The following is a 17,207-nucleotide window of genomic DNA, read 5'->3' as shown; positions in this document are numbered from 1 at the left end:
TCGGCCCCATGAGTGCCAGACTGTTGAGGTTGGTGTATATTATCCTTCGGTTTGCGCGAGTTCGCTGACGCAGTTGTCCTCGCAGATGGAGGAGACGTCCTCCGGACCAACAGTCTACTCAACCCCACTAGAGTATCGCACTGTTGAGGTTTGTCGGATTATCCTTCGTCTCGCGCGCGTTCACTGATCAATCTATTCCTCGAAGATGGAGGAGACGTCCTCCTGATCAACAGTCTACTCGGCCCCTCCCTCGTATTAGACCCGTAGGCTATCCCAGCCTCGACGCCCGCGGACGATGTCGACGTGCTGCCGCAACCTGGGACAGGTATCGAATGGCAAGACCTGCGTCGCCTGGAACCTCCGGGTAGCCGACACCCGGGGGCTTCCTCCTACGACGCCTGTCTGCGTTCGGATCTGATCAGGTCGCAGCCATGCTCGGGCGGTGCCTCCTACTCCAGTGAAGCTTCGATGGCAAGGACAGCTGGTCTGTGGCCCCTATTGAGGGCCGTTCGGTGGCCATTGCTAGGTGAGGAGAGTAGTCGACAGTCGACAACGACTGCTCTCCTCAGCTGGCCCGTCATCGACGCCCTTACCCGACGCCTCCACTTGCCGCACATCACCTCTTGGTTCTGGGTTTCCCTTGCCTTGTACCCAACAAAGCCATGCATCCGGTTCGGTGCCTGCGTTCTTCTCTCGGCCGCATTTCCACATACCCCATGGACACATTTCGTCGTACCTAGGATCCAACTTCTATGCGACGGACTTGTATCCCTATACCCTCGAATCTGTGTTCCCGTTTGGGGACCCGCTCGCGTACACGCATACAATCGCATCCACTCAGGATTTACATCCGTATACCCAGACTTGCATCCCTGGCCGCATTTCCACATACCCTGTGGACGTCCTCATACGATGGACTTGTATCCCTTTACATATACTCCGGATCTGTGTTCCCGTTTTTGTTTGGACTCGCTCGATACCCATATGTCCCCCCATGACTCGGCCCTATGTGCCTATTCGCCCAGCATCGTCCATCTACGTACAGGTCCGCTTATCTCGAGTCTCGTTTCTTGGCTTCAGTTTGATCCTACATAATACTGTACGAGTATAATTATCCGCTGACGTTCTACATATAGTTAGATGTACCGTGGTATCTTATGTTTCCACGTTTCTAGATAGTGCACCCCACGAGACCTACGTTCTCGTTATATAGCATATGAACCCACATTTTCGTGATGCGCATGAAACCAAGCACCATAGCCACTGGCGCACTTGTCTTCTGCCTACAGCTAGCCGAGAAAGCGCGTTTCGGTGGTCCTCACGAGTCACAGTACTGGTCTAAATCTGAGGTGGCCATCACAGGCGCCTGTCTAGCGTCGTTCCTATCGCGATGGTGTTCATGCGACTCTGAAGGTGTTATGTCACACAGCATTCTTTCTAACCTTTTCACCTCCATGATGTCCATATCCACTGCCAGTACAACCCCGAGACGTTGGGTAAGCAGATGGGTTGTCTACGCAAGGTTCTCCTTCACCTTTCGCTGTGGAGTCATAATACGGCTCCGCTTGTGCCCGTTTCGGCAGCGAAACAGACGCTTTATGTAGTATGTATTCTGAGCGGCTTCCTTGAAGTTTGCGATTCAGATCATCCCAACCAAAGTCACGAACTTCATCGACGTATAGTCATTCCTGCCACCTCCCGATATGTCTGAAGCTGAGCCACAATGGGAGAAGCGTATCCTTTCACCACAAGCAACCGAAGTATACACTCGGTATGTCCCATCGATTTCAAGTTCGTCGGAAGTGGAATGTTCTCAGCTCACCTGAACATCCCAGCCCGCTCCTTGCATCAGAACATTGGTGTGATCAGACTATGCTCCTGATGGACGGGTAAGAATGAAGAAGCTAACTATAGTCTCACCTGCCGAGTCCGCTGAGGGAAGGTACATCATAGCATCTCGCAGTTTGCCTCAGGCGTTCAGTTTACTACCTCCATCCCGAAAGATGAGCTGGAGGCGCGTGTCAAGGAAGCTGTAAGCAGGCTACGGTGAGTGCCCCGAGGGTTGGCATAGAGCACTGATCTGACCGGGCGACAAGGTTTGAGTGCCCGCTTGTAGGAGCCACATTCGAGGCAGGCGTTCACGATCCTGACCTTCGGTCTTGGATATATGCTCCTGTGGAGAACGTAGAACAAGTGCGCAGCTGGGCCGACAAGATGGTCTACTACCTTCCCGACTCGATCGACCCTGCGTCATTCCTCCAGGTTTTGGTCGAGAAGAAGATTCCTTACACCCTTGCGGATGGAACGGAGCAGTACCTTCGTGTCTTCGTTACGCGTCCAGATGGTACCCTGAACACGTTCTGCCTCTTCCTCCACACTTCGCACGCTATCATGGACGCGAAACCGAGCCTCAACGTCCTCTCCCTACTTCTAGAGTATATGTCTACTCCGGGCCTGATTGATGTTGCTGATCTCCCATGGGGCACGGAGCACAAGAATCTCCTACCGGGCGTGGTCACGGCGACCGGCGGTCCTCATAAAGACTGGGAGGTCCATGGGCCGGCTATGCTTGAGAAGTTCCAGGCTTTCTTCGCAAAACCCAAGGTATGGCTTACAAGGCTGCTCGGTTGTGCTCACCGCTCACCCGCTCTACTAACGCGATTCCATATAGCCTTCTCACAGCCTCGCCTGCGATACCCTTGAGCTGAGAAATCCCGGGAAATTGCAGCGATTCGTGGTAACATTTACCGCGCAAGAGTCTGCGAAGATCGCCCAAGCTCTCAAGACCCTGGGTTTCACATTCTCCGAGCTCATTGATGCTGCCACCGCGCTTGCCACGCTCGAGCTCAACCCCATTCCAGACAACGAACTCGAGGGCGCTCACATCGATGTCGGCGGCCTGTACGTTGCCTTCCCGATCTCGCCTCTACGCTCTCCTCGAGTATCGTATACTGACTTCAATCCATCAATACCACAGTATCGCTATCAACGACCGCCTTCCGCCCAACATCGATCGCCGGAGACACATAGTCTCCTGCATGGTCAATGCGCCTCTCGCGATCTACTACGCGCCCCTTGCCAAGTTAACGGGAAAACCACGTCTGCTCGCCGCAATGAAGCAGGCGAAGGAGCAGTACGATGACTGGCTCGCAAACCCGTGTCTCCCACATTTGGCGGCCGAGCTCGCCAGGCTTGCGCCCATGAAGACGGCTTCGCCTCCCAGCCGGAGCCCGTTTGCGACGAACGTGACGAACGTAGGCCGGGTGGAGAATTATATCGCGCCTGTGTGGCCAAGGGACGTCAAGCCTGGGGAGGTGCCAGTGTTCAGGGTTGAACAGATGCATCTCACATGTCGATTGACTTGGCCTATGCCGTGAGTAGCCAGCCATCCACACCTGTTATTCTCTTAGAATGGAAGATAGCGCACTCGCAAGCTCAGCTGACCCGTTGGTGTGCAGGGGTATACATGCATGGTCCATGCAAGGAAAGCTCTCGATTCAGCTCCAGGTGAGAGGTGCAGTGCAGGCTACACTTGTGGCTGCTGATCTGACCCGGGTCAGGCGGCGGACAACTGGAAGGAAGACGTCCTGCGAAACTTTGTTAACGAGGTAACTAGGCAGATATCCTTTGTCGCGGCGGAGTAGGCAATGACTCGGGACTGCGGCCTCCTCATATTCGATTTCGGTGAACTACGTAATTCTATCCCATATCCCTTGGGGAATGGTGTGGTCAGAGGCTGCGCTGGCAGTGTTCGAGGGACTGGGATCTGGATGCATGGGCGGGCGGGCGGGCATCATCTTCATGTCCGAGTTTTGTGTGTGCGCTTGGGTTCGTGCTGCTGCACTGCTGCAATCGTGTTAGAGGCGACGTCCACGGAGCAGACGAGCGCCAGTAAGGGCGTGCAGGATTGACAACCCTTCCGAGAGTTCCCCGTTCCCTTCTGTGGAGAGCACACCGAATATCACAGCTTCAGCTTGAACAGAACGGGATCTTGTCAGACCTGCTGCAGAGACAGTGTCTAGGTGGCGGCACGTAAGGAGTCTGCAATGCGGAAGACGCAGGAAGATACATACCAGGGAATGCAGTGTACATACTTAGTGTCAGAGGCAAAGTCATCACAGCGCTAGCACATACTGAGAGCGCTCGTTCCGGATCGGGTCATAGGCGCGTGTGCTTGTGGCGTCCACACGGGACATCGCGACTGGCCTATCGAGTGCAACACACCTATGTCCTCTACCATATCCTCCAGGCCCGCCTCACGCTCTTTCTCTCCGGCTAGGACAACACGGCCGCGCATTGCTAACCGCTCCCTCTCAGCCACTCGGGCTGTGCGTGAGGAGGCGTCCCCCAACTGGGGCTCAGTCCCCCCAGCTAAGAAGCGTATTGGTGCATTCCGCGGAGGATGCGTTGAAGGCCACGTATTCCTGAGAGATGACGTCCGGTGACACGAGGGAGGCTATAGGATTGTTGGCTTTCTGTTTGGATTCTCACTTGCATCGTCTCTGGCGGCGTATGACTTGTTGGCGGAGTACAAACTAGCTTCAGCTGCGTTGCAGGCGAGCGTGGAGGATCTCCATACGAGTACACAGAAGGTATGTCCTGATATCTCGGCTCCGTAGGTTTACATCCCAAAATGCGCACATAGATGCCACCATCTGAACTTCCTGTGACTTGCGTCAAGATGGGCAGCGCTGAGCAGATTGAAGAGGGCGCGCATGAGCGAGGAGCCAATGATATGCTATTTGCTATCTGTGTATCTCACAACATTGCCCACCCACTCAAGCCAGCAATCGACTATCGATCACTCAATCCTGCCACACACATCCACAAACCAGTAGCATCATGCGCCTCACAGCATGTCTCTGCCACTGACTTGTGATGGAGTAAAACTGTCACCCTACGCTCACCTCCATGATATCGGCCCGTAAAATTGACTATAGTATGTCTTACCATGCAGTGCGCGGTTTGTGATTAATTAGTAGGTGCAATGCCGGTCGGTCTGGGCGAACGAAGGCTACGTCCATACTTGAAAAGGCTTCAGCCGCGCCGCCTCACGTCCCCCTTTCCCCGGCTTTATCGCGTCCGGAGGCTGTGAATCCTACTAATCCTCCCTGGGGATCCGCAATTGGTTATGTTCTGACATCGTCCTTGCGTCGTAATTTCTCAAGACGGGATTGAGGACCGGGTTGTACGGGGTCCTAGGATGCAGGCGCCCTGTCTGAATATATACCCCACTGTGACTCTCCCACCTCGGCCCTGCGTTCCTTCGGCGCATCTATCTGTGGCCTTGCTTGATCGCGCCCAGAACGGATCATTCGCACCTCTCACCGCTCCTTGGCTTGCGTGGTCTTCGACGACCGAACCCCTCCACTTGTGTTCGCTCGGAGCCGAGCCAGACACGCAATTCGAGCACGAGCTGTAGGCGGCCGTGCGCTCTCGGTTGGGAGAGACAATCGCCTGCTTGACCTCCCGATCCAATTCGCAGGAAAGAGTAACGTCTGTCATTGTGCGTTGCTGTCTTCCCGGACCGCGACTCGGACTCTATTGATGTTCTAGGAAGTACAGCCACATGGCCTGCATGGTATGCTCCGACTTCCAGGCTGCCAGGACGTTCCTTCAACCGTCAACGATGGCGGCACATCCTCGGATTGACGATACCTTCGGTTCAGTGTTGATTGGCACATTTGTTGGTCTAGTGTATGTGAAGTCGCTATGTCTCGTTGCCACTCGCCTTGACGCGGCTGTTGCATAGCATGTATGGCATGTCACTTCAGCAAGCATTACGGTATTTCAGGCTATACCCGACGGATTCGTGGCGACTGAAAGTCACGGTATGGCTCGCCTATTTTAGTCCCGGGATAGCTGCTGATGGCGTTCAACGCTTCAGATAGCAGTGTTGTTGTAAGCTACAGCCATATTAGCCTCCTCAAAAGCAATGTGTTGACCAATCGACTAGACTCTTGGACACAATGCACATGGTCGAAGCTAGTCATACTTGGTACGCATTCGTTGTGATGTAGTTTCTCTCACTCTCTTAGCTGACTCGGAATGATATAGCTACTACTATCTTGCCTCGTACTACTTCGACCCTAAGGCTATGTTGTATGGAGTATGGTAAGCACATTTTTTTGTCAGTCAGCTATTGCTCCCACATTGCGAGCCTATGGCATAGGTCAATCAGGGTCAGCACATCCCTTCCTGCTAGCGCAGCGCAAACTGACCGCCGTAATCTACCTTATTTAGCTCCTTGGCGTCACATATGTACGTACAGCTATATCTTGAGCCGAAGACCTGCGACTGAAGGAAATCGCAGGGTATAATCATCATCATCGTGCAGTCGTCAGTTGAGCCTTCGTGATATCTCATCTCGTATATGTGTTGATTATCGCTCCTCTTACTAAGGTTCTATTGTCTACGGATATCTAGATGTGAGTAGTGGAAGTCTGCGTGGCGTGGTATATCCCCGGCTGAGGTCCTGCAGTCGTACCAGCCTACTACAAATATCTCGTCATGTTCTTAGTAAGTTGCTTGACTCAATGAACAGTAACACTTCACTGTGACGCGGATCATAGGCACCACTTTTACTGGCAGAACTAGGTGGATTCGCTATCCTCTACGAGTCCCGTGCGATTGTTAAACACGCCCTTATCATGACCCTAAGGCTTGGTCATCAGTGAGTAAAGTGAGTACTGGGAGTTGGAACAAAAAAGCTGATATCCAATTTAAGCCGCCGCAGTCCAAGAGTAAGTGGAAAGAGTATCAACACATTTCGACATCTCAGCCCCCTGTCAGGACCATAGTAGTCACGTTTGTGAGATGGAAACATTATGCGGTACGCTCCCTTGCCATTCATTCATCGTGGTGACCATGATGCGAGTCAGCCTTTCGTCTCTCAGTGGATCGATGTCATCTTTCTCGTAATTTCCCTGGTAGTGGATACAATGCTAGCGGGTGCCCTCGTCGTTATTCTCCATAAGAGTCGTACGGGAACGACAACACAGTATGGCCGAGTCTTTGAAATCCTTCCCCGCCGCCTTCCAATTTTGATGATCGCTGCTGTAGGACGGAATCCCTGCTAGACGTTTTGATAACCTACACCGTAAACACATGTAAGCAGCCATAGTCCTAGGAGCAAAGAAATCTCACAACCATATGCATGTGCAGGCGTTTTAACGAGGTAATGCAAACACACCCAAGGCGCCAAGATCTACCAAAAGCTATTGCTGACGCGCGTGCCATCTTCTAAGCATTGCGAATGCTTTGACTCTCATTTTCGTACGTTTGCGCCTGCTTGCTTCCCCAGTTCCCAGTATCTCGTACTGATTGGCTTGTTTCCCAGATAATTGCCAGTCCAAACAGCTTGTTCTGGATCGGGATGGGCATCCCAGGCGCACGGAGTAGGTGTCGCGTATCTTGCAGCTGTGGATATGTCAACCCATCATTCTGCAGCCTACTCAATCGCAATGCTCACTGTGTACGTTCTTCCTGGGAGCAGTCACTGCTGATGCGAGTTTCCGGTAACATCCCGACAGGCTCAATTCCAGGAAATCGTTGGCCAAGCTCGCGAACGAGACGCGCGAGCTGGGCACCTTCGGCCTCAGCGATCTTCAAATCACCGTCCCCGGTCATCGCGGGACCGACACTTCGCCGACGACTCGGACAGGTACACTAGGGGTCAGCGCTGTGAGCTTTCAGCTGTTCTTCGAACCACCTCTGCTGAACCTGGCTGATCACTTACATGGTGTGTTGCTGTGGCCTCGCAGTTACGCTCTTTAGAGCATCCTCCTACCCACAGACTCGGATTCCCGAGACTCACGATCGAGGAATGCGAGTCGGCGTTCGAGCATAAGATGACATCAGATGCGACGACGGAAGCTGTTTGACAATGAGTCCGGGCCTGACGCTTGAGGCTTGGTTGCCAGTGGACGGGTTTGCTCCCGAAATTTCAATTGAGCTGGTATTAGTGACTATCTTGTAATGGAGAGCTTGAAGGTTGCGTATTGGAGCCTGTTATAGATCGTTTTGGTGCATGTCCCGTCTTTGCTGCCCAGGCCTAATAGCAGGAGTTTGAGACTAGATGATCAAGTGGAAATTGTCTGCCTTCAAGGATGGGAGTGATTGTAAGCCATTTGGCACACTCGGGATCTATGCATTCCATACATCACGATTGCAGAAATTGTCTAGAGGCATGCATACGAATACATAGTTGAGTCCGATTGCGACGTACAATAACACTTGAGGAACAGCGCATCACAGCGATTTTCGTCTTTTCCGTCATGAGGCCCCCACGCCCCCAGAGCAACTTGGCTTCCTCACTTCCCCAACCCGATCTCCCCGTACCCGCCGAGCCCACCGACTGCCACGCGTATCCCTCTACTTGAGCCTGACGGTCTCAGTGAGGATCTCCGCGGCATAGCGGTTCGACTTCCCGCTGAGCTCCGCCTGGACCTTGAGCGCGCGCGGCGCGTCCTTCTGGGGCATGATCATCTCCACGAGCTGGATGACCTCCGCGCTGTCGAACGTCTGGTCGTCTAGCAGGTCGGAGAGCTCCTGCTTGGTGCGGACCTGGTACGACTTGACGGTCTTGCCCTCTTCGCCGCCGAACGTCTCCAGCAGCTTCGTCCATCTCCTACAGAGGTGTACGCGAACGTCAGTATTCCGTTGTGTACCAGATGCAGAGAAAGATGGAGCCAGACGCACCAATTGTTAATGTCGTTGTACTTGCGGTCCATGCCGTGCAGGTATCGCTCGATCGTGTACCCGCTGTTGTTGAGCACGAAGATGATCGGCTTCAGGCCACGGTGTATCATGACGGACAGCTCCTGCACCGTCAATTGCCTAGGCAGGCAACCGAGAGGTTTTAGCTTCCACCTGATGATCATCAGACGAACAGACTCACAAGCTACCGTCGCCGATAAAGAGGATGGTGCGACCAAGGCCACGGTCCTGCGCGGCGTATGCCGCACCCAGGGTGCTGCCAACAGTCCACCCGATGCTGCCCCACAGGATCTGGCTGAGGAACGTCGCGCCGGCCGGCAGCGGTATGTCAAGGATGCCGAAACTTGAGGTACCTGAGCAAGCTCTCGTCAGCACGTGCATCTTCCAACTGTCCCAAGAGAGCACTCACCAGTCTCAGCTACGATGACATCGTTCGACTTGAAGAATTTGCCCACGCGCGGCCACAAGTAAGTTTGTGTGATCTCATCGGTATCCTCCTTCGGGATTTCGGGTATGTACTTCCCCACCTCTAATCCGACTGCGCCCTCCTTGAAGGGTTGCAGGCGCTGGGTGAGCTTCGGCAAGAGACGCTTCATGCCGATACCAGGGAAGCCCGCAAATTGCACGCGCGTGTGATCAGAGTGGAACTTCATGGAACGAGACTTTCAATTGACGTCTCGCGAAGAACAATGAAGACAGATAACGCACCTCGACTGTCCGTGTGACGGGTATGTGGTAGGTGAAGTTACCGGTGTTGAAGTCGCTCTTGAGCGCCCCGATGGAAAGGATAAGCTTCGCGTTCTCAACCTTCTCCTTGATCGCGTCGTGGGAGATGGAGCCAACGTATATCTGCGGTGCACGATGAGAAATAGATAGTTCTTCAGTATCAATGCTACTCACCCCTCCGTAGCGTTCGTAGGACTCATCCACGGCGGTCTTGCCCATAGGTGCAGCGTATACCGGGTAGCCAGTCCGCTCATACAACTCCTTGACCTCGTTCTTCACGCCGTGTCGTATGGCGCAGGCATCGACGAGGATGATGACGTCATTCTGAGCCTCGTCTACCAGCTTGACGATCTCGTCGAGCACGAAGTTTTCCACATCCGGGTCGTTTTCTGGCGGCTGGGTGTTGAGGGGCGTCTTCAGACGGGCCGAAGGAATACGCTCATAAGCGAGATCGGTCGGTAGCATGAGGTATACAGGGCGCGCCTATGTGCCGGCATCGAGATTCAGTCCCACAACTCAAATCAGTGGAAGTATGTGTACGCACTAGAACAAGACAATCTGTGATGACACGGTCAATCTCGGCGGCAGCATTCTCTTTGGAGGTCAAGGTGGCTTGTGAGATCGTGATTTCTTGCGCAACCTTGTAGTATGCGTCAAACCTATGAGCATGGGTGACAAAAGCTTAGTGGGGTAGCTATATGCGCCTCGAGTCGTACGTACCGGCCGTCGCCAAGGGTGTGATGCAGCATGGGCTTTGCCTTCTGCTGACCGGTGCTGGGAACACCGACTATGTGAAGCACAGGCACATGCTCGGAGAAAGCTGAGCGCATATAGTCGTAAATCAGCGCCGGGATCGTCAGGTGGCGTGCATGTACTTACCACCCGCGATACCGTTCATGGCACTGAGCTCACCGACACCGAACGTCGTGGTGAGGACGCCGAGTTTGCCATCGTGAACGCGGGCATAGCCGTCAGCGGCATAGGCTGCGTTCAACTCATTGCTTAATGCAGATCATGATCAGCACGAGTCGAATTTTGGCCCTATAGATACACCGCAACGCACCAGTTGCCGACCCAGTCAATCTTCGGGTGGTCTTCGACGAAGTCCTACAGTTGCACCAAGATTAGGAGCGATATGCGTGCCATGACGCATGTATCGACGCACAAGGAAGCCTGTTACAATGGAGAAGATCAGCAGATGCGACGATGGTCCCAGATCGGCATGACGCACCTAGGTTGAAATCTCCGGGAACCCCAAACATTTTCTGCCATCAACGGACCTGGGTCAGAACTTACCACTCTGATATGCACGGAAGCGCTATGCTGTGGTACATACCGTAACACCGAGCTGCGCCAGCCGCTCTACGAGGTACTGGCCGACGTACAAGGTCTCGTCCGCGAGGGAGGAAGACTCGCCGCCGACCTTGAGGGTCTGGAGTTCATGGCGTAGCTTGTTGACCTCGGCCTGTAGCGACGCGACGGCCTGAGTGGTCATAGCGAATGGAGAAGAGGAGTTGTTGAGTGCGTTGAGAGGGGATGTGGATTGTCGTATCGGGGCTAGCACTACAAGTTATATACTGCAGTAGGCGAAGCTTAAGGAGCGCCGACGGGACTGGACCGGGGGGAACGCCTTAAGCTCAGAGGAACGGCCCATGGGCTGGGTGGGTCTCGTTGACGGCGATAGGCTGGGACCAGTCAGCGATGACGCCGTTTGACGTTACTGGCAGTGCCTACTAGATCAGATCTCTCCCCAATCGAGATCCCGTCCCGATTCCGTCCTCAGACTATTTCTATGGGCCACTCACCACCTCGCACATGCGCTGTAGGCTTCACATACCGAGAAGTGAACCTACAGAAACCTCAGGAAACTTACGACTACTCACGACCGCCTGTGAAGGCCGTCGGTGGTACTCCAGGCGGTCGTAGCATGTAGCATGCTTCACAGCAGACTGTTCTAGACCTCCTAGGCCGGGCCCCGGACGCAACGAGGTCCAGCCATGTAATCAACCTCTTGACAGGTGGTGGGATCGCGATGCTTATCTGTCTTTGGAAATGGCAATACAGTAGGACACAGCTTATGGTTGCCGGCGTCCAATCCGGACCGAGCCCATACGACACCCAGCACCGATACCAGACTACAGGCCATCATAGGTCAGCACCAAGTCGTAAAACGGCATCCATGAACGCACCCTCTTACTTTGTGACCCGTGCATGCCTTGTGTGAGCCAGACTCGCGAGACGCACAGCGACTCGCTTCCACTATCAGAGCAATTCCCAAAATCGGGCGTCCGTTGTATACAGGCAGAGTACGTCATGAGAGGTCGTGGGTGGGAGATCAATAAGTGACTGAATGCGACAAGAAAGCGGAGATCGAGAAGGTAGCGCGAGGAGCCAGCTGACGGGTACCGCTGCAAACCGTCGTGGATCGAAGTCTAGGCGAGTGCAACTGTCCGGGTATAGAGCAGAGCAAAGGTAACGGCGCCGCGGCGGGCGTGACGGTCCTCCATGTGCATGAACGTGGTTGAAGCAAGTAGCTAGGAAGGTCCGGAGTGGCTTGTGGGGGATGGTACGTATGCGTTGACTTCCGTAGGGTGCGCCCCCAGGGCGATAGTGCGGAAGTGCGGGCGTATATAAAGCTTGAACTAGCGAGAAATTGAGGCAAGGGCAGTCTATGCTGACGGTGACAGCAGCAGGGAACTTGATAGCGCTAATGAAGTGAGGAGGAGCGTCGCGCTGAGAGACCACCACGGGACAGTGGATATGGACGGCCGCGCGCCACTGTGCGTCAGACAGATCGATTAGTCTGTGGAGATGCGCGTAAGATGTTGACAGACGAGGGTACGCACGATGCTGTTGCTGAGGGGCTTGACACGACTTTGACGGTCAGCACGGCGACAAGTCCATCAAGGGCCTCAACCCCATTTCCCCCAACGGAGGACGCGTGATTCAGGCCATCGGTAGAATTCGACAAGATCCCAGATAAGTAGAGTGCGTCGGTACTGTAGGTGTAGCCACCAAACGAGGTCTGGCCGGAGAATGTTGTACCGTTCGTGAGGTTGGCTGTAGGGATTATCGATGACTGAGCTGTAGCATTCCCAACAAGCCAGTCGCTATGGACATTCTGAATAAGCACCAAAAGCGCATGGCAGTGAAGGGGATAATCCTCACCGGCCAAGGTTGTATCTAGCATTTCGATGTCAGTGTTGTGTTCGTGAAGCATCAAGAGAATCAATTGAGCGCACCCATCGAATAAAATATCATGACCCGCTTCACGCACAGTCAATACCACATAGCAACAGGAAGGCCTGCGAAAGGAATCACGTACTCTGAATAGGCAACTCGTAAGAGGTGGCCAAAAAGAACGCGCCACTGAAACCAGCTTAGTCTCAATTCCCTCCGTCTCACATGAATTCCCGCACCTGTTCGCACTAGGCCCATCTTGGATCCAGTACCGGAAATGGTTACCGCCGTCTATGGTCTCCTGACACGTTCCTAGTTGGGGGTCGCCATAGTCCCAGCGCAGCTCCGAAGTCTCATTCACTGTATAGACAAAACACCATCAGCCTACCAGCGGAAGACGCCCAGATCAACATTAAACATACGCTGTCCATTGCCGTCCCCAAGGTTCGCCGTCTGTGCATCCCCTTCGTGCTGTCCAAGACACTCTGCCGCGAACCCAACTGAGCTGCATGTGACACAGACGCGTCAAGCTCGCCCACCCGAAACACTCGCCGGAAAGGACCGCTCACATCATGTAATTCCGGAAGCCCCCATTATCCTCAGAATCAACGAGCACCGTCTCGTCAGAATTTCCGGAAACGATGATATTGAGCGGCTCTCCGAGTCCACCCGTGTTGGGTGCGACCTTTGAATTGCCCGCGAGTCGTCGTCAGTCCCCGGTTAGCCGGCCGGCGTGAGACAGGGAGCGCTACTCACCGTCAGCATCTTTCCTCCAGAGTCATTGGGGTTGTAGAAACCAGCGGGGGGCACCGATCTTGGGGGACTTGAACTTGAAGCGCGTCGCCAGAGAGGGCTCGGGGTCCGGACCTGGTCAGGATAATCCGCTCGGGAGAGCGCGGGTGCGCAAAGAAGGAGCACGAAGAGAGTAGTAGTAGCAGTCGTCGTCGAGGACGTCATGGAGGCTGGCAAGCACGACTTGGTGTATAATCAGCAATGGGAATGACAGGAATTTTGGGGACTGTCGAGTGGGAGGAGGGGGGAGAGAAGGGAAGGCGGGTAAAGAGCGTATCGTCGGCAAGAGAGCGAGTCGGTGTCGTGACGTTGAAGAGCGAGAGGATCTAAAAGTGTCGCGTTCCCTGATCGGGACAGCTACTCCTCCCAGCCACCGTAGCGCCCGGTTATATAAGCACAATATTTAGAACAGACCATGCTTCGTGTCCTCAGACCATTTGCACGTTGCCCACGCTTGCTGCGAACCTCCAGCCGACTGCTTATACACAGCTGTCCCGAACAGCCTCTACGACCCTGCCGTCCCCTTGCCTGGCCGTGTCGAATGCTAGCGCTCTCTGACGTCGACGTCCACCTGCCGGCATCGTTTCAAGCTGACCGCTCAGGTTATGGTGCTGGTAGGGCCAGCATGCTTAGAATTCATCACGATCCTCGCGCCACAATCGTACGAACTCACGCCCGCCCGGGCACCGCAGCTCGCTTGTCAAAAATAACATAAGGGCGCTGTGCGCTCGCTAATAGAAGTCCTCCTCGGCCTCGGCGCTAGCGTTGTTTACTACGTCCGTTCTGGATCGCGTCTCGGCTACAAACTCTGGATACAGACAAGGTCAGACATACATTCGGACGCGCAGCTGTCGTAGACCAAACGCTTTCCGCAACGCCTTACGGCGGGGGTGACGTAAGAATATGCTCGGACGTTCCACGAGGGGACGTGCCACGGTGCGTGCATACGTCGTTGTGAGCTGTAACTGTGCTAATATTACAACAAGTCGCGAGGTTCACCGCAATTTACTCAGGCGACATAAAACCGATGAATGTTGGGAGGCGCAGTGATCCGCGTTGATGGATACTCACGAACATATTTTCAGGCTGCACCGGCTTCATTGCAAGCACGATGGCGACATAGGAAATACTCTGTATCCTCGAGGAAGAGGATACGACGGCTACTTACACTATTCACGTTTGGAACTCGCTCCTGCAGGCTTCCTCCTAGGCCCTTCATGAGGGCAACGCAAGGGTGCGTGTGAAATCTGCGGCGAAGGTGTATGGCATGATATCTTTAGTACCCAACCTCGTCGGGCGTTGCCTGTCCATGCTGTGCGCTATATACGAAGCATAGCCTATGACGATATCTTCTATCGCTAAGGTCGCGCCGTCACGGACCGGGGCAGTGAAGTATGGGATTGTCGCAGCGGTTTGCGTATCGATAGGCCCTTTCGAAAAGAACACGCTCAGGTCGGTTGACGAGCCGACCAAAATGCGAGCCCGATCCGCCACTCAAGACGCTGGAGGGCACCACCGAGAGCCATTGAGGCGCCTTGAACTCCCATGTTTCGGCTCCCAACCAACTTGAGCGTGTTTGTTTCGAAGGGGCATACCGATATGCAAGTACATAAATATTCGTAGAGTTTGTACAAGTCTACAAACTCAGTCGCTTTTCCCAGACAGGCCATGAAGCCCGGGCAACGAGGCCGGATTCCAGCCCACATCTCGCCGTAACACATCAGAATCCTCTCGCTAGTTATAGCGGTTTTGAATTGGCGTTTCGCCCGCTCTTCACCAATGAGGAGCCAAGATCTCCAATTCTGAATCGCTTGCGAGAGGTGTCCATCGACTGCGCAAGGCCAAGCAAGAGTCTCAACAGAACAAAAGGGAGTTAGTCAACGTAGCGAGGGTCATTACTGCGTAACGCTGCTGCTGTTGCATGTCAGGAGTCTCAAGAGGTTAGTCTATGGCTTGAAAGGCGATCTGCCAAAGACCATGCTTGAAGGTGAGAGTATGTCGTCAGTGACGCCTTGCGCAGTATTTCGACCAGTCTTCTATCGTCTCATGACCGATGGTTATCGCAGTTCTGTTTCACACGACGCCTCCAACCCCCGAGTCCCTGATCGCAGTCCGAGGCTAACCGCCACTAGCCGTACCCATAAAGTACTAGCGAAGCGCGTTTTCGGGGCGGTAGCGGTCAGCTTCTCTTCCTCTAGGGCTCACGCGTGAACGTCGACCTTCCTAGCTCTGCCATCTCTCATCCAGCGTACCTTGGTCCAAGATGTCTGCGACTATTCAGACGTCCCCTATCTCCTTCGTTCCTTTCAGTTTCAGCGCGACCGGCACAGGTACCACAGAAACCTCAGTGGTGCGCACGACAGCAGCGGTCGCTAGTAGCTCTCCGGGCCCGAGCTCGGCGGACGCTTGGGCTTTGGAGGAATTGATGGGTGACATCACGGATCTGAAGGTGGCCTCGGCTGCTCTCCTCATCGGCCTGGTCATAGCTTCACTGTAATGATTTCTCGTCCATGTAAATCTGTGTCTCCATGCGCTCACCGTCTTCTGGGTAGCACCTTTGGGATGGTGTGCACGAAAGCAATGTCCTATTTCCGCGGAGAAAAGAAGGGCGGGGCTTTGGTTCTGATGACGGTGATTTGTCTACTGTGTATTCTCTTTATAATCGATGACTGAGCGCGCCGGACAATAGGTCTCCAGCATGGTGTAAGCTCGTTTTCACTTGTCCCGAGGTTGCGATGCCGAAGGCTGATCTGTATCTGTAGGTTCATCAACTTGATCCAGTTTATCGCTACCGTAGCTGCAGCCTACACTTCCTTCGTCATCGATTTCGGGAGTTGGGATGATTTACTCAGCACTAAATGGTAAGCCTTGCTTGAAGCCTCCTACTGCCATCGGGCTCAAAGGAATTCTGGCGGCCATCAGGGGTATCTCGGTAAGATGTGACCTCTTTGCAAATGTGGAATCTATACTCAGATACCGGTCACTATCAGATCCAATGGGTCTTGTAGTAAGTTCATGTTTCGCCCGAGACTTTGACCGCTTGTCTCTATCGTAACGTCTGCATTCCTAGGGGCTCGTGACCTCAATCGCTCACACGTGAGTCCCTAAAACAATAGTTGTTCGGACAGTCGCTCAGAAGGCTATACATAGCTACTTTGCGTTCCGACTGCACTCAGGTAAGTGTTGGGGCGCCCCACAGTCTACAAGTCATGTGTGTTACCGTTGGTACGCCCCACCCCCTATCTTTTTGTTATTGGACTACTCCTTCTCGTCGCCCTCGTGTACACTCCACTCCCCTTCCCGTCCCCGGCGACCTATGCTTACCTTCCCGTTCCCTCGTCGTCCGCCTGTACACTATCATCCCCCGTTCCGCCCCCTGACGACTATGTTCCTAGCCCCGGTCCTCTCCCTCAATATCTCCCCTTTCGTCTATATGACCGGACCCTGAGTCCGACCCTGACCATTTCCCTTTTCGGTTACATTACTTTACCCTGACCCAGACCCCGACCCTTGTCGCGCCCCTTTCCCTTTTCGGTTATATTGCCCGACCCTGACCTAGACTCAGGACCCTGTCCCGTCTCTATCCCTTTTCGGTTATATCACAGGACCCTGACCTAGGTCTTGTACTATACTGGGCCCAGCCTCGACCAGACGCGTTCCTTTACAGTCTCCTCATACCTCCCCACTTTGGTCGGTTACCTTTCCCTTCCTAATACGGTCGGTACCCCATAGTATATAAGGAGGCCTGTAGTCGGTAGAGGCTCCCCACTTCTGTTCTCCTCTTCGTTACC

At 54.0% G+C, this 17,207-nt stretch overlaps 4 protein-coding genes across 4 annotated transcripts; 2 read left to right on the top strand and 2 right to left on the bottom strand.

Moving 5' to 3' along the window:
* Positions 1 to 1,703: 1,703 nt before the first annotated feature.
* On the top strand, positions 1,704 to 3,377 carry DICSQDRAFT_55910 (uncharacterized protein; the record flags this gene model as incomplete). The annotated part of the gene is made up of 6 exons (XM_007363707.1): positions 1,704 to 1,771; positions 1,836 to 1,889; positions 1,954 to 2,046; positions 2,097 to 2,604; positions 2,672 to 2,901; positions 2,978 to 3,377. 6 exons carry the CDS (start codon positions 1,704 to 1,706, stop codon positions 3,375 to 3,377), a joined length of 1,353 nt encoding a protein of 450 aa, XP_007363769.1.
* A 4,996-nt stretch (positions 3,378 to 8,373) lies between these two features.
* DICSQDRAFT_168098 (pyruvate decarboxylase) lies at positions 8,374 to 10,939 on the bottom strand (the record flags this gene model as incomplete). The annotated part of the gene is made up of 13 exons (XM_007363706.1): positions 8,374 to 8,629; positions 8,701 to 8,838; positions 8,900 to 9,071; positions 9,128 to 9,365; positions 9,427 to 9,567; positions 9,619 to 9,927; positions 9,989 to 10,103; positions 10,165 to 10,264; positions 10,324 to 10,445; positions 10,508 to 10,551; positions 10,610 to 10,617; positions 10,676 to 10,709; positions 10,781 to 10,939. 13 exons carry the CDS (start codon positions 10,937 to 10,939, stop codon positions 8,374 to 8,376), a joined length of 1,836 nt encoding a protein of 611 aa, XP_007363768.1.
* A 492-nt stretch (positions 10,940 to 11,431) lies between these two features.
* On the bottom strand, positions 11,432 to 13,648 carry DICSQDRAFT_102306 (uncharacterized protein). The gene is made up of 10 exons (XM_007363705.1): positions 13,381 to 13,648; positions 13,194 to 13,309; positions 13,047 to 13,129; positions 12,864 to 12,984; positions 12,770 to 12,813; positions 12,687 to 12,711; positions 12,613 to 12,627; positions 12,291 to 12,554; positions 11,634 to 12,222; positions 11,432 to 11,579 (listed from the first exon to the last, which is right to left on the bottom strand). Exons 1-9 carry the CDS (start codon positions 13,579 to 13,581, stop codon positions 12,114 to 12,116), a joined length of 978 nt encoding a protein of 325 aa, XP_007363767.1. The 5' UTR covers positions 13,582 to 13,648; the 3' UTR covers positions 11,432 to 11,579; positions 11,634 to 12,113.
* Positions 13,649 to 15,604: 1,956 nt separating this feature from the next.
* DICSQDRAFT_179229 (uncharacterized protein) lies at positions 15,605 to 16,836 on the top strand. The gene is made up of 8 exons (XM_007363704.1): positions 15,605 to 15,909; positions 15,969 to 16,047; positions 16,106 to 16,119; positions 16,179 to 16,277; positions 16,339 to 16,348; positions 16,407 to 16,423; positions 16,487 to 16,512; positions 16,567 to 16,836. Coding segments are annotated over exons 1-7 (450 nt in total). The 5' UTR covers positions 15,605 to 15,679; the 3' UTR covers positions 16,488 to 16,512; positions 16,567 to 16,836.
* The last annotated feature ends 371 nt before the right edge of the window (positions 16,837 to 17,207 follow it).

The sequence above is a fragment of the Dichomitus squalens genome, assembly GCF_000275845.1.
Source record: "Dichomitus squalens LYAD-421 SS1 unplaced genomic scaffold DICSQscaffold_7, whole genome shotgun sequence".
Taxonomy (NCBI): Eukaryota; Fungi; Basidiomycota; class Agaricomycetes; order Polyporales; family Polyporaceae; genus Dichomitus; species Dichomitus squalens.
The sequence above is the reverse complement of the archived record's forward strand: the minus strand, read 5'-3'. Positions and strand labels throughout refer to the sequence as shown.